This window comes from Xiphophorus couchianus, chromosome 1 (assembly GCF_001444195.1).
Source record: "Xiphophorus couchianus chromosome 1, X_couchianus-1.0, whole genome shotgun sequence".
Lineage (NCBI taxonomy): Eukaryota > Metazoa > Chordata > Actinopteri > Cyprinodontiformes > Poeciliidae > Xiphophorus > Xiphophorus couchianus.
The window spans coordinates 12,017,304-12,043,856 of record NC_040228.1 but is presented as its reverse complement, the minus strand read 5'-3'; the positions used below and the strand labels follow the sequence as shown (position 1 = coordinate 12,043,856).

General features: G+C 38.1%; 3 protein-coding genes across 3 annotated transcripts; all 3 read right to left on the bottom strand.

Annotated features, from left to right (window-relative positions):
- Nucleotides 1-3,452: 3,452 nt before the first annotated feature.
- sst6.1 (somatostatin family member 6.1) lies at nucleotides 3,453-4,671 on the bottom strand. The gene is made up of 2 exons (XM_028013702.1): nucleotides 4,339-4,671; nucleotides 3,453-4,046 (listed from the first exon to the last, which is right to left on the bottom strand). The coding sequence occupies exons 1-2, from the start codon at nucleotides 4,441-4,443 to the stop codon at nucleotides 3,819-3,821; spliced, it is 333 nt and encodes a 110-aa protein (XP_027869503.1). The 5' UTR covers nucleotides 4,444-4,671; the 3' UTR covers nucleotides 3,453-3,818.
- Nucleotides 4,672-9,562: 4,891 nt separating this feature from the next.
- Nucleotides 9,563-14,090, bottom strand: srm (spermidine synthase). Its single transcript, XM_028024048.1, has 8 exons — nucleotides 13,871-14,090; nucleotides 13,503-13,623; nucleotides 13,323-13,415; nucleotides 12,607-12,760; nucleotides 12,433-12,516; nucleotides 11,652-11,797; nucleotides 11,400-11,522; nucleotides 9,563-10,555 (listed from the first exon to the last, which is right to left on the bottom strand). The coding sequence occupies exons 1-8, from the start codon at nucleotides 13,999-14,001 to the stop codon at nucleotides 10,538-10,540; spliced, it is 870 nt and encodes a 289-aa protein (XP_027879849.1). The 5' UTR covers nucleotides 14,002-14,090; the 3' UTR covers nucleotides 9,563-10,537.
- A 1,409-nt stretch (nucleotides 14,091-15,499) lies between these two features.
- On the bottom strand, nucleotides 15,500-26,343 carry exosc10 (exosome component 10). Its single transcript, XM_028022546.1, has 25 exons — nucleotides 26,162-26,343; nucleotides 25,049-25,185; nucleotides 24,635-24,758; nucleotides 24,444-24,548; nucleotides 24,034-24,193; nucleotides 23,845-23,953; nucleotides 23,690-23,765; nucleotides 22,808-22,918; nucleotides 22,498-22,641; nucleotides 21,411-21,601; nucleotides 20,704-20,860; nucleotides 20,252-20,400; nucleotides 20,063-20,113; nucleotides 19,860-19,971; nucleotides 19,704-19,751; nucleotides 19,553-19,628; nucleotides 19,365-19,474; nucleotides 18,959-19,051; nucleotides 18,798-18,866; nucleotides 18,609-18,714; nucleotides 18,458-18,531; nucleotides 16,277-16,454; nucleotides 16,099-16,163; nucleotides 15,950-16,026; nucleotides 15,500-15,866 (listed from the first exon to the last, which is right to left on the bottom strand). Exons 1-25 carry the CDS (start codon nucleotides 26,282-26,284, stop codon nucleotides 15,836-15,838), a joined length of 2,676 nt encoding a protein of 891 aa, XP_027878347.1. The 5' UTR covers nucleotides 26,285-26,343; the 3' UTR covers nucleotides 15,500-15,835.
- Nucleotides 26,344-26,553: the final 210 nt, after the last annotated feature.

Genomic DNA, 26,553 nt, shown 5'->3' with positions numbered 1-26,553 from the left:
TCCACTTGTATGTGCAGGGAATGATCTCACGAATCTCATAAAGGACTTGTGTGATTATTAGCTGCATGACAACTAAAGGAAATTCCAGCTTGTTTGAACGGTGTCAGCAAACTCTTTCATTTGTAGAAAATCTCTTGAGTCACTGAGGGAAGGTTTTGAAATCAGGGTTTTATTATACCTCTCAGCACATCTCTCAGAGTAACAAACAGCCTGAATTAAAGAGCTACGATATGAAAGAGTGTTGCCGCTGCTATGTAAATAATGAGGCAGTCGGTTGGTGTCTTGTTTACTTCAAGAACGGCAAAGCGTGTTGATAGGGTCAGGCAGACTTCATTACCTCCACATGCAGCAGAAGCCTTTGCTGTCCCCAACAAGCAGCTTGCACTAATCAAACAGGTCACATCCGTAAAACCTCAATGCAAAAATGATTTTCTATTTTCAAAGCTAAGCATATTCTGACCACCAGGCATAAGCAAACTATGCCAAAGTTAGAACTAACCAGAACCAAACACTCTGATATGTGCAGTTTTTATGAATCAAAGCAAAATTTGTAATTAGTTGACTACCTTAATGTGTTACAACTAGACTACCCTTGTGTAAAATAAATATACTAACTATATACATACATGAAGCCAGTCTAATCATCAGTATTTCAAGTTTGTTAAGGATTATTTAACTTGAAGCATGTTATTTTGGAACAAGTAATTTTATGCTTAATATATTTTAATTGTAATTAAAAAATCACAATTTGAAGTGTACTATCACATGCTTTTTGGAAACAACTAGAGGTATACTTTGTACACTTTAAGTATAAGGTTTTTATGTAATATAAACGTGCTTAATTAGTATATCTTAAGTGTACAATTTTTGTGATTGAATTACATTTAAAATATTGATGATAATTGCTTTAGTCAACAGACTCATGGCTCACATAGACATAGGAAAAAACAAAACCTATAAAAGACTTGCATACTAATGATTCCAGACGACTGGAATCAAAGCGCACTGACAAAATATATTTAGAAAATATTTTAAAATATATTTAGAATGTCGTCTAAATATATAAGCATTATATATTTTATATATTAGTACTGTGGTCACAGTATGCTACAATTAAACTTTTGGTTTATTTTAATGGCTATTGAAGTTTGCAATCTGGGTTTGGGTTGGCGTAAAGGCGGACCCAGGCTATGCATGGAGACCCCTGGTAACATGAAGGTCGGTCTTTGCTCTGTTTGCAGGGGGACCTCTGGTTGGGTAAAGACTCTAGGATGGTTATTTTCTAGAGCAAGTTTCAACTTCACCCCTGCAACCTGACCGATTTCACTGTTTCCTCTTGTTCTTTGAATTTGGATGCTTGCTAATGTGTCTTTTGAGCTGCTCCTCATATTTAAGTCTCAGTCTGTATTCTTTAATCAATGATTCTATCAGACCTTCAATGCGGGAGGCATATTTGTCGTGCGTGTCAAGGGAGTGGTGAGAATGATTTATCTTTGTGAACAAAAAATTTACATCAGAAATTTGCATCTCAACACGCCACCCAGCGTCTGGCTTTCTTCTCTCTACTTTATGTAAGTGTTCCCGGTTGGCCGGTGCGTTAATGGTTAACGAACCAGCGCTAACCACTCATCAGGCAGGTTGAGCCCGGTGAGGAGCTTTCGTAGTCACGCATCACGGTAGTTTTATATTTTTATTATTATTATTATTTTTACTACTATTTTTCCGGTTACATTATGCATCAAACAATACCAAATGCTTTGTCAACTTAGTCAGCCAGAGATAATGTGAGATCTGAAAAACTCCTTCCTTAAAGTTGGGCACCCAAAACAGTTTCTGTGGCGCTTATTAAAAACTCAACATGCACGAAATGGAAGAACTGCTAAAGCCACAGAAGTTAGCAGCATTAAATTAAATCTCCCATTTGTTGCGCATCTCTCCGCGCAGTGCAGCGGATTTAACTCATCATCCAGGGCCGGTCCAAGGCTGTATGAGACCTTGCGCAGAATTTGACTTAGGGGTTCCTCTTGCTGCTAAAAACATCAGCACCTCTAACAGCTTCTGTGTTAGATTTAGTTAAATCTAGGACAGGGGAAGTAGTTTAATTGGCCAACCTATAAAGCAATAAGTTATAATTGCAGTTTACTAATTTGCATTTGTGAACTCAAAGATTAAACTCACCGCATCAGATTGTAGCTGTTGTAACAAAACAATCTAACTATGAATATTGTTCTTTGAACTTTTACAAAGTAAACTTGCCAGCTTCTTAAAATCCTAGATTTAAATGTTAAACAATTTAAATTTTTTTAATTTATGTATGCTGAAACCATTCAATCAAATTTAGCAGCATTGATAATCTCAATAAACAAGTGTTACATTTATATATCTGTGATCTGTGTTAAAATATTAGCTTTTATGGAGCCGCTGACTTAATTCAGATTAAACAGTGCAGATAATTGATATTCATTTTAATTGTATCTTTTGATTTGTTGTTTTTAAGATTCTATTGTTGTGGGTTTAAATAGCATTTCACTGGCGATGTTTTCCAGTAACAAATTATTTCCTATCTTCCATATTTAACATGACCTGTAACTAATTAAATTCAGTTTAAAAATGTTTGTTTTGGGGAAAAGGTATATTAAAAAAAATTTCATTAAATATGGTGAATATGTGAGCACATACTTTAATAACTGGGGATGTGGCTGTGTTTAACATGAACCGCCAAAATCAGACCAGTGCTGACTAGGAGTTTGTAAACCCGTAAATCATTTTACAAATCATACATTTGTAAATCATTTAACATTTTTCTGATTTACTCCACAAAAGTCCAGCTGTTCTAGTCGGCTTTCCTGACATTGCAGTAAAAGCCGTGGTTCACTCCCTATGAGCTCCCAAAGCACCACAGGGATGTAGGTCTGTTCATTTGTTTTAGATGTCATTTATGTGATGCTTCAATTTGGCCAAATGTTTTTTTTAAGGGTTTTTGTGGCTCTAGTTGCATTTATTCATTAGTAGCTGGACAGGAAGCAGAGGAATCCAACCAGGAACATCTGCGCTGAGGACTGTAGCCATTGCATTTAATGCGCCTGCTCTTCCACTGAGCTGTGTAGCACCAATCCCTTTCAACAACCCTCCACATATTGTTTTAATGTGTCTCATAAAAAACATCTACTTTTGCTTATCATTCTGATGAACTGAGCAGAATCTATTTTCATATTAGTTTTTGTAAAACATCCTGGTTTAATGCTGTTTTCCAGTGATTGTTGCATTTCTAAAGCTATGATTGAAAAAAAAGTGTGATGTATCCTCTTTGTGACATTTATCACCACAAAGGCAGTGTTTTGTAGATAGAAAATTATATTTGCACAAATATTGCCACAATCTCAGTCACTTTCCAAAGCGAGAAATAAAAAAATAAATAAATTATATTAAATAAAAAAAATAAACATCAGCCATTGTTTTTGCATTTGATCTGACTTTGTATTTGGACTCTAGAAGCAGGTGAAAAATATGACCTCCTGTTTAATTTTTTTTTTTTTTTTTTTTTGCAGAATCAACTGCCGCTTTTGTTTCCAACATTATAATCCATGCTTTTTATTAAGCCTGAAATAAACCCGTACGGTACGATACATAAATACATATATTGTGTACATAAATAGTCAGTATTAAGACATACACACTGTCTCAGTGAAGTCCATCGATGCTGCACAGGTGTAGATGATATGTACAGCTGAGATCTACTGCAGTTCATGTTGAGCTGAGGAGCGGGGGAGAAAAAAAAAAAAAACGGAAGTACAGAGCCAGGCGGTTTTTGGGCTCTGTTAACACGAGGTGAACGTTTTCCAGAAGAAGTTTTTACAGGGCGCTTTGCGGTCACGCTGAGGCAGAGATAGCCTGTTGTAGACGGCCCTCTCCTCCAGGCGGGACTCCAGCGGCTCCTCAAGGTCCACAGGAGCTGCTTCGCCAGGCAGCATGTTGGTGTCCAGAGCTCCATCTAATAAGCCAGACACCAGCTTCAGGATCAGCTCTTTACGCTCTTTACTCAGCTCCTGAGAAGGCAAAAAAGAGAGAAAAAGGCAATACAGAAATTATTAGACAAATTTATATTTTCACTGTTAGTATTTTTGTGTTTATCTATTAAGAAGCAACAGGATTAAATAAGAAGTGCAATGAGACTGACAATTTTAATCTATTTATTTTATAACAAAATAGCTTATTAATATTCTGTTACCTACTTTTTAAAATTATCCAGCACTTTTTTAAATGATGAAATTAAAACATTTCACAGAAATAACAATGACCATCAGAAATTAATATCATCCATGTGTTAAATTTCCTCACCCTGTTCGCATGGATGGGGCTCCTGTCTTCCAGAGGAAGCACGGCAGCTGCTCTTACGCTGAACAGAACCCCCATGAGAGCTGCTAACACCACCAGGAGCTGCATGTTGTGGCAGGAGTGCAGTACAAGCGCAACAGGAGCAGGAGACAAGAGTGTATGACTGCGTGTGTGGGTGTGTGTGTGTGTGTGTGTAAGAGATAGTCTGAGCAGTTCAGACCGATTGAAGGTCCAGGTGGAGAGCGGTGGTGGTGAAGAAAAAGTGCTGCAATTGGTGGCAGCTGCTCATCAGATCTGTGAAAACTCAGATGTTTCTTCTGCTCTACCTCCAAAGTCCCCCACTCTTTTATACATCTCCCCCCCTTCCACCCTCGTCTGCAACTGACGTAGAGGCTGGTGGGTGTGTGACGGACGGTGTGTGTGCGTGTATGCTGTTGGGGTATCAGTACGTGAGCATGAAAAAGAGAAGGGGCGATGAAGAGGTCAGGATACAACAAATGGAAACGTTTGGACGTTCACCCTTTGACAAACTGTTGCTGTAATGTGAACATCTGCAGAGAGAAAACAACGTCACTAGGTAATAGATACTGATAAAAAATTACATAAAAGGTACCATGTTATGAAAAATGTTTTTTCATTAAAAAAAAAACGTAGATGTTTCATATCAACAGCTAATATCACACAAAGGAAACCAAAGTAAATGGCACTTGGAGAAGTACATTATCCAACCCAACCTTTCCTTAGCAGTTACAACAAGCTGTCCAGATCAAGCATCAAAGCTACAATCTTCTTTAGAAAAATGTGAGACGGGTCTTTGTCTTCTATTTCAGATGAGATTTTCACCTTGGAACTCTTCCATGGATCCCAATTTTGGGAATCTCTGTCTTATTATTGAAAGGGCTAATTAGATTTTTTTAAGCAAGGTTCTGTAAATGTTATGACTATAGTTCCCTAAAAAGATGCCACATCAGCTTCAGCTTGTTTGAAATGTCAACACACTTTCATCAGAGTGGTAGCTTGTGACATTTTTCTTACACTTTAGCTGGTTTTAGTCATTTCAAACAGCTCAAACTCAAAACGTTCAGTGAGATACAGTGTTATGATGGCTGATATTAACAAGTTACAATGTCTCAACAGACCATTGTTACATTGTTTCTGCTAAAGGGAGTGACGATGCGCTAATGTTGGTTTTGAACGTTTTTCTGAGTCATATTCTTTTTTTAATTGCTCAATGCTTTTAAATAATACGGTTTTCCAGCGGGAGCTATCGATTATTTTAAAGAAATAAGGATGACCAGATTTACTCTTCATGATGATTGACATTTAACTTCAGGCAACGTCTGATTCCTGTCATCCTCTCTCCATGTGTCTATTTGACACCTTTATATTACAGTTGAACTGTCTGACACTCCCAAAGACTCGGAAGCAGCACAGCTCTGATAGAGGAACACTTAGTCACTTTAAAACAACCACTTCTTTATCAGTTTTACTTTTTTTCACACACACGTTACACACACCGCTAATGATTCAAACAGTCCTTCCTGTATTTCACAAATACAAAACGGTTTCATTAATCTCCAGCTATTTTTAAGGACGTTTGACCACTGCTACTGACATAGACCTTACATGTACTTTATGATATCTTATTGTTGTAGTGTTTTTCCACAGTGGCAGCGGAAAAGACCTCCAGAATTGCTGGGATCTAACTGAATCATTTTCTTGCTTTTACTAATGAAAGCTTTACCAAATCAGTTTTTTATTGCACTCATATTTTTCAGGTTATAGCTTAAAAGCGGAGGAGACTCAGCAAAGTCTCTTTATTAAACCCTGGGGAAATTCTTGGGGAAAAAAAGCTTACAAGGTCTTTTTTTAGTTCTTTATTATGTAAGGATTTTAGAGGCTGAATAATAATAATAAAAAAAAAATCTTGACAATAAATTAGCTCTGACTGTTAAGTAGCTATTTGTTGAACCCCATGACTGGATGCTGGACTGTGGGGCTTGATTACTGGGACGCTGCCAGGTGAGTTAATTAGCAAATGAGAGACAGCTGGGGAGACCAGGGAGATAAGACACTAAGAAGAAACTGCTGTGATTAGCACAGAAAAAACTGAGAACTGAACTAGATAAAAAGGATATATAAACCAAAGACTAAACAGCATAACATGGAATTTAAGCCAAAATGCACAGACTACTAAAACACAAACTTAAGTAAGAAACTCAACACGAAGAAATTAACATATAAGGCAAGACCCAAATGACAATAATAAACAACCGTAGAATAAATTGGATATGTACGCAAGGAATAATAAATCCCAAAATAAAGAAAAAGGCTAAATCAGATCCAAAGATCATGACAGGGAGAGTCTACGGCATTTACCGGGAGCATGTTACAGCACTAATAAGTAAAGGCCAAACACTTACCTCTAAAGCCAAGCTTCTATATGACACAAGAATGTCTGGTTGCACTGGGTTACTTTTGGCGGTTCTCCCAGTTGGTGGTGCGTGATTGTGATTATCAATGTTTATATGAAGAAAATTGAGCTGTAGAGCTAGTAAGCCCCACCAATTACCTGCCCAAGCTGAAACTGAAGTAAAAGAGAGTAAATTGAGAACAGGTTGTAGTGATTACTTTCAGCTTTCTGTGTCCCCTTAAGTCAGTCCATCCAGGTATCCATCCATGGATATCCATCCATCCAAGATATCCATCCAAGATGAGCCTGCAACTGGTTTGCCTAAACTAACCATTTCCTGTAAAACCAGGAGAAATCTAGCTTTTAGGTTAAATAAATAAGAGTTTAAAACAGAGCTGATTTAGAGGTTGTGCTCTTTCCCTCTCAGAAATCTGAATTCAGGATGCCATTTTCCTTTTTATTTATTTTTTGACATGAATATTTTTAATTAAATAAAGAAGAAAGATCCACCTTTTTTTCGTGACAAATCATGAACAGAAACAGTGAGACTTTTTTGGGTGAAATTTTAAAATGTATTGACAACAAAGTGGCATTTGTTCATATTAAGAGTTTAGTGATGTGGATTACTGAGAACCACTAACCCATCTCACTAAAGTCTTCAAAACTTGTTTTCTTCCAGTAAATTAAGTAAATTTACTTAAAATCTTGACCTGAACTTTAACATATAATATTGAGTTCTACACGATGGTAAATATTGCCTATTTGCTCACTCTAAAAGTCTTTTTCTCAGCTATTGAATCTTCAAATTTCTTGACATTAGTAATAATGCCATTATTATCCTCGTGAGCCATATACCTTCAAGAATCTAACTTCAAAATATGTTTTGTTATATACTGTGATGCAGTAAACTAACAAGAACAGCAGATTAAGCCAACACACTACGTAATTTTGAAGCTGGTATCTGAAAGACTTATAAAAAAAAAAAAAGTAAGTTTGCAGGATTTGCCAGACTGCCCCTGGCAAGGAACATGGACTCCCTGTTTGAAATGTTCAGATGGGCTGGTCATGCTTTCACAACAGTTTTTAGGGGGTATTTTCTTCTGATCTGAACCCAGCCCAGAGCACTTGACCGAAGATTAGCTGACTTATTGAAACGGTTACAGTATTGACAATTCAGTGTGTTTGAAGAAGCCACAACGGCTCACTGCCTTTAGGAAATGTCGGGTTAAGCTCAGAAGAGTCTTCAAACAGTAAGAAGAAGTCAGTAAGATGACGGATATCGGTATTCCCAGATAGCATAAATGGGATTGATACCTCTTATTTTTTGCGACATGAACAGATCTACTCAACAACCATCTGTAGAGGAGTGTTGCAGAATTCATCCTTGTTTTCTAATCCAGGTGAATCCACAAGCTTCCATCAAGATGCACTGGGAATAGTTACATAAAACAAATGTTGGAGTGATCCATCCATCCATTTTCTGTACAAACTTAGAGGGGTCTGGAGGTGCTGGTGTCTATCTCCAGCTAACGTTCCGGGCGAGAGGCGGGGTTCACCTTGGACAGGTCGCCAGTCTGTCGCAGGGCAACACAGAAACAGACAGGACACACAACTATGCACACCCCCACTCACACCTAGGGAGAATTTAGAGAGACCAATTAACCTGACTGTCATGTTTTTGGACTGTGGGAGGAACCCAGAGTGCCTGGAGAGAACCCACGCATGCACAGGGAGAACATGCAAACTCCGTGCAAAAAGACCCCGAGCGGGCAATCTAACCCAGGACTGTTGGAGTGATCCAGCTTTTTCTTTTCAACATATTATTATTATCTTTTTGTTTTTAAAAAACATCAAATAAAGAACTAGTTCAGAAGTTGTGTTGGGAGAGAGCTGTGTGGAGAATGACCACACAAGCAACCGCATCTGAGAAGCACTCTCATGAGCAACCACAGAAATAATTTATTGTTTCAGCTCGGTCACATTTTAATAGAAAAACTAATGAAGGCTGGTGTCTTACACAGCAGTCACTGAGGTTGATGTAACTGAGCAGCAATTGTGTTATATTCACACCTGACACCACAAAAACAAAGAGCAATTTAATGTTGCCCAGGGCCTTTTCAAATGAAATCAAATCACATCAGGACGGGAACCTAAAGGTGCTGTATATAAAATTTTATTTATTTTTTTCTCCCCCCTAAAAACAACAGGAGCTGCAGCCGATTTATCCAGAACAGATTCAAGAACGCCACCTTCTGGCAGCTGAATATTCAGTGCATGTTTAGACGTTAGTAGCAACATAGAGTAACACATCTGCACCTTGATAAAGGAGAATATTATTTTCAGGTTAATTTATTTGACTAATTTCTATAAGAGAAACTTGTATATGTGGAAGTCTTGCAAACAATACAATTCAAAAATTATTTAATAATGCCAAAATGAAATTAAGCACCCTATCTCTAGTTACCATAGTTTCTTCATTCTAGATGGTGATGAAAAGGATCACCAGAAAGTCAGGAGAGTTTGATTTTCAAAAGAAATGTTAAGTTCCCTTTCATCTGAAAGCAGACTTTAAAACCAATTCGGTGCTTTCGACATAATTTATGATTCAAGAAATCAAAGAACTGGGCAGTTTTCTTACAATAATGTACTAATACACAGCAACTCTGTCATGAATCTAAGTTTCACTTTATGAACTGACTTCTCAATTATATTACTTTTTGAGATACACCTGCAAGTAGACAGGACTCGGCCTTGTTGCTATAATTTTCTTTTTCATGGAAAAAAAAAATTCCTTAGGAAACAAAACCTTCAAACTTCAGTTTGTGTTACTAATTTATTACAGTTCATAACTCTTATAAAAACAAATTCATTACTCATGTACAACTCCACGGCTCAACAAAGATCATGTTGACTCAACAGTTAAAGATTTCCACATGGAGAGAGGTCATCAGCATCTTGCAGTAGGAGAACAGTTTCACTACAAAAGCAGCCATCCTATCAGAAGGTAAATCCCTAATTCTGCAAGCCAAAATTGAATAATGAATTTAATCTTAAAGGGTGTCCACTTCTTGCATTTCGGACCGCAGTTAGATTCTTAGGTTTTTTTTAATTTTTATTTTCTGACATTCTAATATCATAATAGAAAGCTTTATTTATACCTGATGTTCAAAGCTACACATCAGCTAATCGTCATTTTTCTCAAGTTGGTGATACTCTAAAATTAGTCAAACACTGGCCCGAGAACTTAAGCGTAGGACTCTACAGAATTTTTTTTTTTTCCATAGCACAGTGCTAATATCAGGCACTATAGGTCTGTTGTGTTACTGAATGATGAGAGGCCTGAACGCCCAGTCGTGATATATGGATGCTGCATATTATTCAATGAACAAACATAAAAAACAAAATAACCGATGTGCATCCGACGTATTACATATCTACATGGTCTGTAACATCCAGAGTCTGACAGTACATGGTTGGAGAATGAGGTCAGGATTACATCACAATGGTCTTCCAGTCAGTCCAGTCCATTAAACAGCTCTACAAAAATTATCGGACATTAACTGGAGTTTAAAAAGAAAGAAAGAAAAAAAAAAAACAGCACATGTTCGTAAGACTGAAGGAGAAGAACACTGATGGGGTAGTGATCCAGTGGGTTCCCACCAAGTGATTTTTCTCTTGGGTGACAGTGACCTATGATGAAGAGGCGGCAAAGTCATGGAATGAGGGGATTTTTTTTCTTCCATGTGTTCTGAGGGTCGGGCAGAGGAGAAGCATGTCTTCTGTTGCAGGTTATGCTTCACCGAGTACCTGAAAAAGATGAAAAAAAAAAAAAAAAAACTCAGTTAAATCTAGCAACAACATGACAAAAATCACAAGTCATGTATCAGTAAATACGCTGACTTGCAAAATTATCTATACACATTGAATTTTTTCTTATATTGTATTTTAGTAACATTTTTAAACCAGTTTTAAGTAGTAAATAACTGTAAAGTGAACTTAAAATTGCTGGCCTGTCATACTTTAAATAACTAAGTGCAATTCAATCCTGTTACTTTTGGAAGTTATCCAACTAATAAACAGAGTTTTGTCACTTTTTCTTGTAAATGTCTGATATATCAGCAACCATTTGAGGAAAAAAAACTCTAACTTTACAATGTCAATGTCTGAGATTTAATATAATTTTTTTTTTCACAGAACAAAAACAAAATTCACAGGAATTTTGTTTTTCTCACAAATGTACAACTTTGACAGAATATTCAAGTCTTTTCTGTAAATGTGTGTAATTTTTGGGTAGAAATTTACTCATTAGCAGCCATTTTTTCCCCATATACAATTACCCTAATAATTCATCATACACTGCTCAATTCAGAAAAGATGGAAAGGAGGTTGGACAATTGCAACCTGCCAAGACATGTTGGTCTATATAAACTTAAGGGGGAAGCCATTAATTAAGGAAGCAGCAAAGACTCTAAAGGAGCTGCAGAGATTCACAGCTCAGGTGGAATTATTGACAAATGAATTTTTTGTCATGCTCTGCACAAATCTGGTTATAATTATTCATCATCCTCCTACTTTCTGTTGATTTGTTGTAGAATTCGCAATAAAACATGGAAGATGGTGATGTTCACAAAATGTCACTGTTGCAACTTACCTTTCTGGCAAACTCAGGGAGGATGAAGGATGCTTTGTGAATATCAGGGTTGTAATATTTAAGGTTCATACTTTCCATTTCTTTTTTAGTGAGAGCATTCACTGGTTCCCGGAAGTTTGTCTCCTAAAGGTCAGGTCAAAGCGTGTTGAGAAATAGTTTAACAACAAGCCATCTACAAAAAATAAAAATAAAAACAGAAAAAAAAAGAAAATCAGGAAGTCGGGACAAACGGGAACGGAGAGGGATGCTTACATGATTTTTACTGCAAAGCATAAATCCAATTTGGCCGCTTGGATAAGTTGGGATTGTGCTGTAGGCGTAGTCCACCACGGGGAAAAGCGTCTTGCAGAAGGTTTGCATCTCCTTTATCAGCTCCAAATGGAGCCATTGACACTCTCCTGTAAATATTAAAGGGAATGTGATCAGCTAAAAAGCTTCCTTCATAACAATATGCTCTCTGCTATTGTCTGACTGAAAGCCAAGTAGAAATCAGAAATAAGTAAACCTCTAAAAAAAAGAAAGAGGCAGCTCCATGAAAAAGTACTCATACTCCAGTTTTTTTTTTTTTTTTTTATTCCCCAATGTGCTTCAGTGTATTTTATCAAGACTGCATGTTACAGACTAACAAAAAGCAGCTTCTAACTGAGAAGTGGCTGGAAAACAATACATTGTTTTGAAGTCATTTTATAAATCTCTAAATAATTTGGGTAGGCCTTCACCAGCTTTGAAGATGTAGAGATGAATGTATGTGAACTGTATGTGAATTCTTGTTTTCAATGTAGCTCATGCATAGTCATAGAGTATAGAGGAAAACAAAACAACAAAAAAAATCAATAAAACCATTTTCTAACTCCTGACTCAACCTAAACTTCCCAATTAGTATCCCAATTATGTGCCAGTTTATATGGTGTGTTATAAATTTCCTGACATTGCCTTGAATTTTTCAAAATTACTGAAAATTGCAAGGCGTATGAATATTTCTGAAAGTGTCAGGCATTATAAAAATTTGCTTCAGTCATTATTTTAAACTTACCCTGGGAGCAGAGAATGCCGCCACTTCTCAAAGCGGCTTTCATTAGCTGATAGTAGGACTCCTTGAACAGACTTTCTGCAGGTCCTGTGACACAAAAACACCGAACTTGGAATTAGACTAGAATCAAGAAAGTGGAGGAGAAAAAAGAAGAAAAGAAGGAAAATCAACACTCACCTACTGGATCAGAGGAGTCGGTTATAATGATGTCAAAGGCATCCTGGTTTTTCTTCATGAATTCGAAGCCATCGCCAATATGGAGGGTGACCTTGGGACTGAAAAACCCTTTAGCCATTCCTGGGAGGTACTTTTTTGATACCTCTATGACATCCTACACAGGAGAGAAGGTCAGCTTCCATGAGAAGATTTCTCATGAGTTTGTTTACTCTTGGATGATTGTAACTCTTTCTTTTGTTCCTTTCAACTTTTCCCTTTAGGGGAAGCCACAGCGAGTCATCTGTCTCCATCTAAACCCCATCTTATGCAACTTTTCTCTCACAATAACTGCCTTTATGTCCTCCATTCATAAATCACTTACTATATCTCTATTACTGTAATAGAGATGGTAAAAGATTTCCTAATAATAAAGGACTTTCTTCTTGCCAAATATTTTGTTGACACATTTCCACACCTGAACAGTAGATCTTTGCAGCTCCTTTAGTTACAATGGCCATCTTGGCTACTTGCTTGACTAATAATTCATGTTCTCCATCAAATTTCATACTTTCACAGAGTTCCCGATGAACCTTTTTACGTTTCGTCATTTTCTTATCACAAACTGCAAAGCACCAACATTTAGTAGATCATAAAAGTAAAATGAAAGGAAAAAAATTTAACTAGTTAGTAGACTGAGCAAATATTTAATTATGCACCGTCAGTGCTGTTGGTCCCACCTCATCTATCTCGCAGAGAACTGCCGACTCCACCAGCGGGTGCTTCACCACTTCCCTCAACACTCCACCATCTCCACCACCGATGATCAGCACCTACAGAAGCAGAAGGAAAACGCTGGTTGTTGACGAATGCTGAGTTCATGTCCCCTGGATTGCACAACAGCAGCTAGCAGGAGGTACCTTTTTGGGGCCCGGGTGGCTGCACAGAGGAAGGTTGGCAATCATTTCTTGATAGGCGAACTCATCCCTCTCCGTGCACTGGATCACCCCGTCCAGAATCAACACATTTCCATAGGTTTTACTGGAAAAAGGAAAGAACAGCAATAAGGGAAGGGGGCTTTATTATAACCTGTAATCTACAACCAAGTAAAGTCCCATTTGAAAGCTGGCTGCCTAATAGTAGACTGCATATTTAATCATTCATAATGTATAAATTTGTGGGAAAATTCAAACATATATAAGTGGATCGAGCTATAGTTTTCTCAATCAGTGCTGGTTGACTGGAGCTAACAGCTATTAGCCACAGATGTAAGAGCTAAAGCACTCACCTCTTGAAAACCATAACATCTTGAAATTTGGACTTTTTGTGGTAGAGAACCTCCTCCACCTGCAGACTCATCGCCTGCCCGGGCCACATCGCGCAGGACTCTGTGAACCACCCATCCTTAATGCGGTCCATGACAGCTGCCCACAGCCACAGGTAGGAACACTAACGCGAGTCGAAGAGCAGCAACGTGAGCAATTTACGACTACAAAGCCGTTTCCCGACATCTTAACATGCTGCTTTGCATTTTGACCAATGAGATAGCTTTGACGTAACACATGGAATTATGAGAACCAATAGTAAAAGGCGGGTAGTGTGTAGTTTGTTTGACGTGGCACCGTGGTCGCCGCCCTGTCTGCTTGAGGAGCCCCACGTTAGTGACGGGACTTCCGACCGTATTCTGTGATCCGATTAATTTGGCTCGGCTCAGCCAAAGATAGTAACAGATAGTTCTTTTACATTAACATTTTAGCTACTATTTTATATAAACAGATTATATTCAGTTAGTATACGTGCATAGGCAGTTTTAAAAACTTCTAATGTAAAAAAAAAAAATAGAGAAATACCAAACATTGTGTTTAATATGCGCTGTAATTTACTGTTACTACAAAATTATGTAGTGTTTCGATACTGAAATGTCCATTTCAGTCAGTGGTTAATTTTTGTAAGAGCATTGTAACATGTATAGCCAATATATGATGTCTGTCTCTAGTTGGACATATACAAGAACAAATAATGTCACACAAGGTTTAAAATACAAATACAAAACAGAATAAAAACAATAATTCAGATCACACAATCCAATAAAAAACTAATTCTCAGACATATCAGAGGAATGCTTTATGCAATAATTATTTTTATCTGATAATTACCTTTTTTCCCATTACAAAATTTGTTTAGTGTAATGGAGGTGCAGATAACGTCCAGCCAGCAACAAGCAACAGGCGAAATAGACCCTCATCAGAATCCCTGTCCAACACGTCACTTTAAAAATTCCTACATTTGAATTGCTTTTTGAGTCAGCTGTTTCAGACTTCCCAGATATGATCCATTTGTGAAGCGAAAAATATGGTTTATCTTATTGTGTCCCACCTCTCTTCTGTGGACATGGCTATCAAGATAATTAAATAAGATTCTCAATGTGCTCAGCCACAGTCCACATCTCACACACAAAACTGAGCTTAGATTAGCAAGATAAACTAAGAGAGAGAGAGAGAAAAAAACCCCCACATATCACAAAAATACCTCTCCCTGATCTCCAGTTTAGTTGAACCCAGAACTGGCCAGCGACTTATAGAAACACACAATGTAATTTCTGGATCACCCAGTAAACCCTGCAGTCTGAAGCTCAATTTCTGGCTTCTTTATCAAAGGTTCCAACTTTTGCATGGGGGAAAAAGTCTAAATCAACATTAAAATAATTAGCTGGAATGCTATACATATGAAAAAAAAAACTAAGCATTACAATATAATTTCTTTTAAAACTTAACTTCTAAGACTTTGCCATTTTAAAAGTACAAAAACAGTCATGGGTCATCGCCTCCGAACCACAGTGAGGATGGTAAAGTTTAAAAATTTAGACAACAATGTCAAAAAAAATGTTTAAAATAAAATAATTCCAATCATAAAACTATTCAGGCATTGAAAATGTGACATCTTTAATATTTCCCCCTCACTTCCACAGGGATTAGCCATACATATTTCACATCCAGGCTTTTGAAATCTTAAATGACCAATCAACATTCAATTTCACACGCAGCTTCAAAACACAGACTGTTTTCTTTTAAAACCAACTTTAATAAAGAGTTATGTGCTTCCACATATTTACAGGGCAGTATCAGAGGTGGAGGAAAAACACGTTCAAAAATTCATCAGTTCTGAACAACTGGGTTTCCCTTGAGGTAAGGGGGAAAAAAGGAAAAATGCATGTAATCCAGGTGATTTAAACAGATGAGGAAAAATGCAGAGTCTATCTCTTGGGCCAGGCATGTCGGAACCCTCTGTAGGTATTAAACAGAATATTTAGCATGGGAGATGTCTGAAAATGCAGAAATGAAGAAACTTTACTGTTCTCAATGTTTACCTGTCTGATTTGCCCTTCATGTACGACATGCTTCTGTTTCCTGAAGAAAAGTTGTTTTTTTGTCCTTGAGGACGTTTCTGCTGGCAAAAGAGTTAAATTCATTAGGCATAAAGAAAATATATAGTTTTGTAAATAAACCACAAACGCACCTTTTTCCTAAAATCCTGGGCTTGTTGATTTGGATCAAACTGCGTGTTGTCCTTAGCTTTGGAGCCTGTGAAGCAGAGCAGGAAACTGTCTGTTCACACTGAGCATCACCGGAATTTGGATTAAAATTAGGATGTGGTATTTTCAAAGGAATAAAAAGACATGATCAAATAAGCCTACCATCAAAAACTTTAAGATCTGACTGAGCATAGTCAAAGGGTTTGAAGGTTTCTTCAGAAGGAGGTTCGGTCTTCTGGGATTTCTCTGCTGATTTCATCAGCTTCTTACTCGGTTTGGGAGTCATCTCTCCAACCTCGCTGCCACCCCTCGCTTTTTTCCTTCCACCATCTTTTGAATCCTGAAAAAACATTGGTCAGAAACAAATTAAAGTAAAAGAACTTAGGTTGTTTTCCAAAAAAAACATCAACGTTGTCTATGTTAACAATCGCTTGAGTTAAATGATAAATATTGCAAGTCTGTTACTTCGTTGAACATGTAAACAGATATTTTTCAAATTTTCAATTATCATTTTGCCAGATGATTTTTTTAACAAACAAGGGATTATGAAAAAAAGAAACATTTTCCAAAGAAGTTTAAAAATTAGACACGTAACAACTTCAGTCCACAGTTTTAGGTTCTTCAAATCTAAAATACTCAATTGTGAAAAATGTTTTTATTATTATTATTTTAGGGCCAAAAACAGGAGGTATTTCTGAAAAAAATAATACACATGATCCAAAAAAAGACAGAGCTAATTTTTAAAAGATATCTTTATAATCATATACAGTACTTCTAATTGCACATAGCAACTAGAAATGTACAGTCGACTCATGAGACCATGTATGTGATATTGGGCTTACCAGACAAGATTCTATTAATATATATTTGTGAATTGAATCAACATTTTTCTTCCATGTTCACAAACAGAACAAAGCACAGTCTGGATATTTCTGAAACATTTAAAGAATTTGTAATCAATATAGAATTAATTCAGGCCATTTTTTGCTGCACCCACAGCACAGGGGCTCAGATTGTCAACCTAAACAAAGGACTATCAGATCTAGTTGAGGTTAAAAAACCCCCAAAAAAACAAACTCAAAAAGGATGTTTGGGTCATCAAATAGCAAACAAAAGGCTAACATCAGAGCCTTACATAAATGGCAAATCTTTATCTTCCACTTTCTATTAATCCAACTACTTAAATAGAAAACAAAAAAACCCAACGTTACAGATTTAACTCTACTGATACATTAATTTTTTTTAAACACAAAATTAAATAGATTTTAACAAATTTCTTTTTATATTTGAAAAGTTATTATCTTTATGTAGTCGTAAAGTTGTATCAAATTTTCGTTGCTGGATATGCGTTTATATGGATGACTGCTTCGTGCTTTTTAATTCTGTGTGAAGACAGAACAAATAATGGTGATAAACCCCGATTATAATCTGTCAATGTTAATGCAATGCTATTCAGAAAAAAGTAAAAACTCTTTTGAAATAAAATCCTAATTAGACAAAAAAAAAAAAAAAGAAATCTTTGCTGCCAAGGGGCCATCTGAAAGTGACAATTTGCTAACATCACAGCCAATATTTCTCTGCAGTTGGACGACTGCTACTTTTTGCAGAGTTTCTGCCAATATCTCTGACTATGATCCATGCCACCAGACAGCGCTAACAAGCCGACATACAGGGATACTTTCTCTCTCTCATCATTACAGACTGAATAACTTTGGCACTTATCCCACATGCATGCTTTTCCTCCTGCAGGAGAGAAACAGTAAAGCTGGCAGGAAGATATGCGGAAATCAAAGGGCGTGACCTCCTTTTATTCAAGCTCACCTTTTATACGGAGTGAAGAGTGCAGATAAAACAGAACATGAAGGAAAGCTTGTTTATGAGTAACTCAGCAGGTATCATGTAATACCCTCAGAGAGAGAGCGATCTAACAGCAGGGCGGCTTCAGAGGAGGAAGAAGCTCCCATTTCTCCTCAGTAGGGAAGAAATGCACAATGAGGGAAAGAAATAAATAAATGTCTTCGGCGCTGCAAATCCCACACTGTGCGCTTTACTCTTCCCCAGGCATGTAATGTGACAGACACAAATATTTTAAAAAAATGTAACAAGTATGCTGCGGCTGCAGGCTGGCAGATGTAGTTCACCTGCTTGTCAGTCAGAGTGTTCCTTCTGCTGGAAAGCCAGGTGTGTGTGGGGGGGAAATGAAGGCCACCGCACGGGGTTAAACTGACTGTTAAAGCGCTCTCCTTAAAATGCGGCGCCAGACTTGCTGGCAACATAGAACTCAACTTTCTCATCAAACTTTTACCAGGTAAAGCGGAAAAGACAGCAGAGTGAATAGCTTACTGTTGCTTGCTGGCGAACAGGGACGATGTTCCGCAGAGACTCCTGATAGCTCTGTTTAGCCTTGGTTCTTTCCTCTGTAGAAAAGAAAAAAAAAATCAGAAACATCCAGCAAAAAAGCAGTTACCTTAGAGATAATTAGATCCTGTTTTACCTGACAGTTTCTTTGCTTTTTGTTTTGCTTCTTCCTTTGATTTCTTCTTGACCTCCATCTCTTTCTGCTGCTGCTCAGCACTCTGCAGTTTCCATCGCTTGCTGATCTGTTCAGGTAACAAAGCAGACCTATGACAACAACTCAATAAAAAAGAAAACACAGCAGCCACAGCAGAGGGGCTCGGATTACCTCAAATATTTTTGAAGACGGGTCAAACTTGGCGTTTTTGTTGACGTGCGCGCCGGTGGAGGGCAGATACTGAGGTTTCGAAGAAAAAAACCCAAAGGATTAAAAACAGTGTGATGAAAGTCAGAAATAATTCAGAGGCCTGATGTTTTCTTTTATTTTACCATTCTGAAAGGATTTTCAAAAGACTCTGTGATACTCCTGGCTTTCATCTGAGCTACGGAAAGGGATTTTTGGCCAGCAGGAGTTTCCAGTTCCTTTGAAAGAAAGAAGAATTCTAATAAAAACTGTAACGCAGTTTACAAACAGAGCAGCTGAATAAGCTTACCTCCCTTCTAAAACTATTCACTCTCTGAAATCTTTTAGGTTTGGTTATAATACCTCCCTGGACAGCAATGCTCTTTATCTTGATTATGTCTAACAGAGTATTGCTTCAGCCACTTTGATCAAATAAAACAAAACAAACTAACAAAAAAATACAAATTTCTGGCTCAGAAGGCACATGCCACATTTTTTTTTTAATTTGTAAAAGAAATGTTAACGGGTATGAACACTTTTATAAGGTGTTACCTGAAACAAGGTGATTTTAGCTGGAGCTAACAAGGAGCTTATTTTCTGCTCATCAACATCCATTTTGTAATCCTCCTCTGAGAACAGGATTCCTTGTTTCACTGGGACTTCTGAAAATTGACAAATTATTAAATGAAAACAATAGTCCCTTATGATTTTTTTTTAAAAAGTGCAACATTCAAGTTTACCATCAGCAATGAGCTGAGGGTGGCTGCTCTCAGACCCCCTGGACGTGTCATGTGGACCAAACAACGGGACTTCTGCCTGGATACAGAAAATCATTTATTAACCCAACCAACGCCAAACCGGTTACTATCTACCAAAACGTCTTCAGCCAACCTTTTTGATGGTTGTGAGTCCTTTCTTCTTCTGAGCTGCCACCTCAGCCTGTGAGAATAAAGTGGAATAATTCCAAAGTTAAATGTGGAAGTGGCGCTGGCTCGCCGGCTGCGCGGTGAGTGGCAGCTCAAACCGCCGCCGTCAATCTCTCCTCACCTTCAGGAGCGGCATTTCCCTGCCCTGCTGCACCAACAAGTGGAGCTCGTTGACCTGCTGCCTCACCAGCGGCGGGACAGGGTTACAGCAGGCGATGATGCCCTGCGGCTCTCTGGGGAGTTAAATGACAAAAGAAATTCCTCTTAATAAAAAGGAGAAATACATGACACATTAAAATGCTTTATAAATGGGATGGGTCTTACTTGGGCATCTCTTCGGATATTTTGATCATCATATGAGTGGGGAGGACGTATCTGTAAGTAAACAAGTGGCCATTAAAACAAAATAAAACAAAAAGTCATAGCAAGTGGGCTCAAATAAGTAGATTCACATATAAAAATGGATCCGGGACATTTCTAGAACAGCAGGTCCAGTGAATTCACACAGCCTACCCGGTGCTTTCATCTTCCTGCCTGGCCAGCTTGTCTCTCCAGGCGTACAGCAGCCTGAATGTGGTGAGCTGCTGGGTGTTAAAAGACCTTTTCTGCTTCCTCTGCAGCTCTAAATACGACTCCTCGGTGAAGATCGGCTTCATGTATTTCTGTCGGTAGAGAGAGAGGAGGTCGGTGAGGCGAAATATGACAGGAGGTAATGAAGAACATTACGGAACAAAAAAAATAAAAGAGTCGTTTGTAATTTACATTTAAAAATGCTAATGAAAATACCAATTAGTCATCTGTGCTGTTTCTCTTAATGCTTGCCGTTACCCACGCCTCCACTGAGTCATTAAATAATTATATACTCAACACACATCACATGCTGGGGACGCCTCGATGCAATTGCACCAGTTTGGATCACAGGAAAGCATCTGAATGATTAAACCGAGGCGAGACACGAAGCAAACCTTGAACGAAACGTCTTTGCTTTTGTTCCAGACGCACTGCAACAGGCCCGGCTGGCCGTGGTTCGACTCCAACAGCTGCGCCCGCATGCAGTCGTAGATGTAGAGGAGATAGTGTGTGTCCGCTCGAGCATATTCGATCATCTCTTCTGGCAAGGGGCTACAACATAATGTACGTTTAACTTCTCTCCATGTTTTTTTAAGTAATGTTAAAGAAGAAAAATGTGAAAACCCCAACTTGAAATGCAGAGCATTGCAACAGTATTCACACTTTTATATTTAGTCCCACTGAGTTGCTTCATTTTTTTTAAACCTGCATAGATTTTAAAACTGGACTTTCAATGGTTTTCTTCAGATAGTAAATTACTTCCTGTCACTATTGATTAAAGATCAGTTTTCTGGAGAGCACAACTAACACTTAATGATTATCTGCACTGAATTTTATTTAAAGGTAGGAGAGAAAAAGGCGGTGAACACAAATGCTTGCCACACTTTTCACAACTTCACATCATCACTTTCTGTTTATGTATCATATAGAAATCCCAATAAATTACACTGATGTCTGCTGGCGTAAGCAGCAGAATTTGGGGAGTGAATACTTTTGCAAGGAACAATAACTGTAAGTTAAAAAGAACAAAATGTAATAATGTCTTAGGTTTAAAAAATAAATAAATTTTTAAATGGATAATTGGTTCCAGCCGTCAACGCACCGAATCCTCCAGTCAGCCAGCTGGTAGCGTTTGTCCGAGTTCACGTTGCAGAAGTTCTTCAGTAAATGGTCCAGAGAATGTCTGGCCAGGTTCAGGGCTCGACTCGCCTGATGGGTGTCAAAAAGGTTGACAACGTACAAGCCAAAGTCCCTCTGGAGCCACTCGATGTCAGAATCAGCACCGTGAAAAACCTGGGGGTAGGGAGGAAGTACATTTTGAATGGTTAAAAAATAAAAAAAAAGACTACATGATGAATTTTCCATTTGGATCCTTTTTTGCAATTCAGCTGGCAGTATGAGCCCACGCAGCACACTGTTTCCAAAGGTGTCCCCCGCTGAGTGTGAATCATGTTGGCTCCCACACATCACAAGACACCTGCCAACTTCATCAAACTTGTCTGAATAGGATTGCTCTCACAGAGAGCATCACACAAAGTCAGAGCTTTATATTTAAAATAATGTCAATTACAACTTCTGACTGCTCTTTCAGCTTGGGAAGATTACAAAGATGATCTGTTTCACTTTGGTTTTAATATTTCAAATATTATTAGTCAAAGTGATTTCTCACAGCAACAAAAGACTCCGTCTGGGTAAAGGCCAGTTTGCTCAGATTGTTGAGCTGGCCTGGCATAAAACATGCCAAAATATTTAAAAGCGTTCCGCCAAGAGAGCTGTCAGCGTTTAATAAAACAATGTGGTTCAGAAACACAACGTTAAGAACACAAAACACCAGGAAGTAAATGCAGAAAACTCCACCTGGACTTAACCCAACAGAATTCTTTTTGTGTGTGTGTGGTTAACAGATATGGTAAAAACGTAAATAAGGGCTCAAGCTTTATGCTAATCCTTCTTTCAAATAAAATATTAAATCCCACAGCTCCAAACAGGCAGACCAGCAGGGGTCAGTGCAATTTCTCAACAATATGCTGAGGCAGTATACAAGCCTCTATGATAAATTCTCTATAAACTATAGCAAGAAACAAAACCTTAAAGAGTAATAAGCTGCTGTAACTAAACCAACTTTGTCATGTATTTTTATACTTTCAGGCAGCATACAGCAGAACTCATTCATGGAGTCGTTTCTTTACTTTTACGATAGTCGGGTCAGTGAACGCCTCGTTCAGAATGTGCATTTCGCTGCGGAGCTCCAGAGTGTCGATGATGAAGTCCTCCTCTCTGGTGGAGATCTGCATCAGGCAGGTAATGCCGAGGAAGCTCCGGTAGGAATGGTGCTGCCGTGGAGAACAAAACAATAACATGTTCAAAAGATTAAAAAAAAAAAACAGACAAAAAAATAACCTCTACAAGCATTAATCACATAAGACCTAATAATGTAGCGTTCTATGGTTCGAGTTCTGTTCCTTTTATTTTGAATTGAATTAAAACTCATCTGCATACCTCGAGATCCACTGCAAATTCAGATAATCGGCACAGCTTCTCATTCAGAGCGACCAGGTCCTCCAGTGAGTCAATAAAGGAAAGCTTCGTCTCGGCCATCGGCTTGTACATCTACAACACAAAAGGTAGATAAAACATCAGAGTCTTCAGTGAAAATATGCAGCTAAGTCCACTTTTAAGTCAAGAAGTCACTGTGTTATATCAAATAATTAAAGAACAGGAGTTGCAATTGATTAAATGTCATCTTTTTTAAAAAGATGGGTTGTTAGCTGCTTTAAAAAAAACCTCAAGAGACCACAGATCCTAAGCTAGGTAGAAAAACAAAGTCAAAGTTTACCCCAATAATGTTCACAAAGCTTCAGCAGAAGCTTTCAGGACAAAGACTTTCCATTGCCTAAAGAATAGTCTTATCTGGAACACATAACGATTTCCTTTTTTTTTTCTTTATTGGACAGCAGAACATTTTCACTCGTATAACTTTACAGAGTCTAAACCTGTAAAACCCATTAAGTAAATTTTAAGCAAAGGTGTTTAAAAATGGACAAAGTGCGACAGAAACAACAAAAGCAGAACCCACGTATTATTTTAGCGGACTTAAGAGGACTGTAATGTACAGCAGCAACAGAAAAGGATTGGTTTGACAGAAGTGAAGCCAACCACTACAAATTACACCCAAAAATAAATAAATAAATGTCATCTGAGTAACTAAAAATAACCGTTTCAGAAAATTGAACTCTTAAGAAAGCGGACTAATCTTTACCCAACCACAACTTTCTCTAATCAACAGCAGTAATTTAGAGATGGGTCTTAACATGCTGCACAAAGAAAGCTCCAGCTTGGTCTGGGGTTATGTTACATGATGACTTCATCTGACCGTGTTACCTGAGGCTCCGGCTTGGACAGTAACCTTTCTGGTATGGTGAGATGGTCCAATTCATACTGGTATGGATGTGCAAACCTACATGAAGCCAAACCGTTACATTAGCAAAGAGACAAAGCACAACAATGTTCACGTTACACAACAGCACAAGTCTTACATGTCATCTACATGTTCCTGAGTTCTCTGCTGGTGGATAAAGTCAGCCAAGGCAGCCGGGACGTCAAGGTCCTCTGGCCTCTCTTTGCGTATTTGCTTGTTTGAGAAATCTGCAGTTTGAGAAACGTCATCCGCTCAGAAATGTCGGGAAGGTAAAACGGCACTTATGAGAGTAAAAGGCTTGGCATACATGTCGGAAGTGGCTTCAGCGCATTCGGCTTGATGAAGATCTTGGGAACGAAAGGCGTATTGCTGTTGTCAACTTTCTCCTTAAATTTCAGTTGGGGCCTCGCAACGTTCTTGGCGTGAAGGAGTCGGAACGTCTCCGATCGGCTGCCAGAGCTGGAACCCTGGAAAAAAAACGCCCAACAAAAAACAAAAAAGGTGTTAGGCACCAAAGTCAACATTATGGTAGTTCAGCTATTTGACTCAAGCGTACTGGATTTGGAATATATCTAGGAGTTAGAAGACACCTCTGATGGAGAACTTTAGCTTGACTCCACTGGATTAGATGTTTGGATTAGGACACACAATGCTAGATTTGGGTCAAAACCGTCACTGAAACGGCAGCAAGAGAAGCTGATAGGTCCATTATCTCACCTTGCGATTCCAGCTGGACACAACAATTTTTGGAGGCTGAAACCCGGCAGGCATAACGGGATTCTGGCTCCTGTTTACCCCGTCGGCTTCGTCGAGGAGAATCCCCTGGAAGTTGCGCAGCGGAGCTCGGTTGGTTTGCAAAAATATCTTGATTTTTAATTAAAAAACAGTTCTCTAGATAAAAGTCTTACCGCTCTTTCAAGAATAACATCATTTGAGTCCACAACCAAGTCAAACCTTTCCTCCAGTCCGGTGAGCTTGTTCCGGTCTCTTATGTGAGATCTGCAGCCATGATGCTGCATTATCTGACTCATGCTAAACACAAAGACAAAATGATAAATAGCTCATGTTATCTAGGCTGGTTTTTATACAGATAGGCGCATATTTGACATAAACTTTCAAAAGCAGGTCTAATCATACAAGTTCATTCAAGTTGAGGAGAATATGAAAGTAAGCTAGGAAAAAATAATAATGAAGGAGAGTATGTACAGGCTCTGGCAAAAGAAATCATAGCATAAATGTGCAACTTACATGTAGCTTAATAAATTAAAGAAAAGGTGCCGTCCTGTAGAAAGGAGCTTGAAGGAATCTAATTAAACACTTACCAGTGCAGAAGCTTGTCTCCTTGACTTTCACAGAACTCCTGGAAGCCTGGAAAGCTCCGGTAGAAATCATATTCATCTCCTGCTACAGGTAAGCCAGCTGAGGCTTTAGTGGCTGATATCACAGCCCCCAAACCATACTGGAGAAAAGAAACGAGGAGAAACTCATCTTAAAAAAACATTTGTGATATAATCAAAGTGGCGATTAAGAAAATGTCCTAAATGATTTTTTAAAAATCTAAAGACAGCTGGAAGAAAATGTTAGCTTATGGCAGTTTCTGGACTATGACGTTAACTACTTTTTATACCTGTTATCTTAATACCAGCTTTGACTTAAGTTTGTAGCAAAACCTTTTTACTAGTCTGCTACACATGTTTACTGCCAAAGTATTTTATTTTAAAATAGGTGATTTAACTTGAAGAAGCTTAAAGATAGACTTTAATCTGTACCAAGTTAATCTTGCTGTGGTGGGAGGGGGGGATAGGAAAGGCACAGCGTTTTAAAATGATATACAGTTTTGCCAAATAGGCAAGTTCTAAGATAATTATGCAGTATTTTTATTTTTTTCCTGTTACGTAGCTACTTATAGAAATTAACTAACAAACTATTTGGTTGACTATAAATTCCACCTTTGACGCAAATTAAAACAACAATAGCATAAATGTGCAATTTACATGTAGATTAAATATTGCAACTAAAGTTCAAAGCTGTCATGACACAAACCTATTAGTACAATAGTGATATATTCTTCTAGAAATACCTTAGCTTTTTACTAAGTACTCTTATTTTCAAACTTCAGCAAACCTGAACATTTAAACCGCCAGTTAAAAGAATATATATAGGTGTTTATAATTAGTATAATCTTGAACCTCAAAGTTACCTCACACTGAAAAAAGAGATATTTAACAACAAGTTTGACTAACGAAGTATCAGCTACACTAAACTCATGCCAAGCACCATTGGGTAAATGTGATTAAATGTCACATTTAGATGGTTTGTCATGTGTTAGAGATTTTCTTAGGAGGCGAGTAGACTAGCAGCACACAGCCGAGCTATCAGCGGCTCATCCACGTTGTCCTCTTTCCCAGGAGAAAAGATTTCTGGGTCAGACTCACTTTAACGAAGGCGTCTGCGTCTTTAAAGCCAGGACAAATCTCACTTTCCTCTCTGTTGGCGTCTGGATCATCATCCAGAGAGCCACTGTTGGTGGATTTCTTCTTCTTGGAGGCTTTCATCATCTAAACAGTGCTGTGTACATGCGTGCCACAGGAAGCAGCCCTGTGACTGTTTTCTTCGGAGACGAGCTGAAGACCGGTAGAGGAACTACAGCGCCCTCTGTCTGTGGAGGAACTAAATGCAAAATCACCGCGTTCGAAATCGAGTTATAATTATAATACTGTAATTAAAAATTCACTCAGTTGTATCCTAATATTGTATATGTGTCAGAATATATTTTTCATGTGTCTGTCAAATAGACCTTCACATCTGACTTGTTAGTCTACACCGT

Coding starts and splice junctions, on each gene's coding strand:
- sst6.1 (XM_028013702.1), bottom strand. CDS start 4,443: ATGCAGCTCCTGGTGGTGTTAGCAGCTCTCATGGGGGTTCTGTTCAGC. Junction 4,047..4,338: donor GCCCCATCCATGCGAACAGG/GTGAGGAAATTT, acceptor TTGCCTTCTCAG/GAGCTGAGTAAAGAGCGTAA.
- srm (XM_028024048.1), bottom strand. CDS start 14,001: ATGGACCGCATTAAGGATGGGTGGTTCACAGAGTCCTGCGCGATGTGG. Junction 12,761..13,322: donor TTCTCTGCGAGATAGATGAG/GTGGGACCAACA, acceptor TCTCCTGTGTAG/GATGTCATAGAGGTATCAAA. Junction 12,517..12,606: donor CGACTCCTCTGATCCAGTAG/GTGAGTGTTGAT, acceptor TTTGTGTCACAG/GACCTGCAGAAAGTCTGTTC.
- exosc10 (XM_028022546.1), bottom strand. CDS start 26,284: ATGATGAAAGCCTCCAAGAAGAAGAAATCCACCAACAGTGGCTCTCTG. Junction 19,752..19,859: donor GGGAAATGCCGCTCCTGAAG/GTGAGGAGAGAT, acceptor TTATTCTCACAG/GCTGAGGTGGCAGCTCAGAA. Junction 15,867..15,949: donor ATGAAGGGCAAATCAGACAG/GTAAACATTGAG, acceptor TAATACCTACAG/AGGGTTCCGACATGCCTGGC.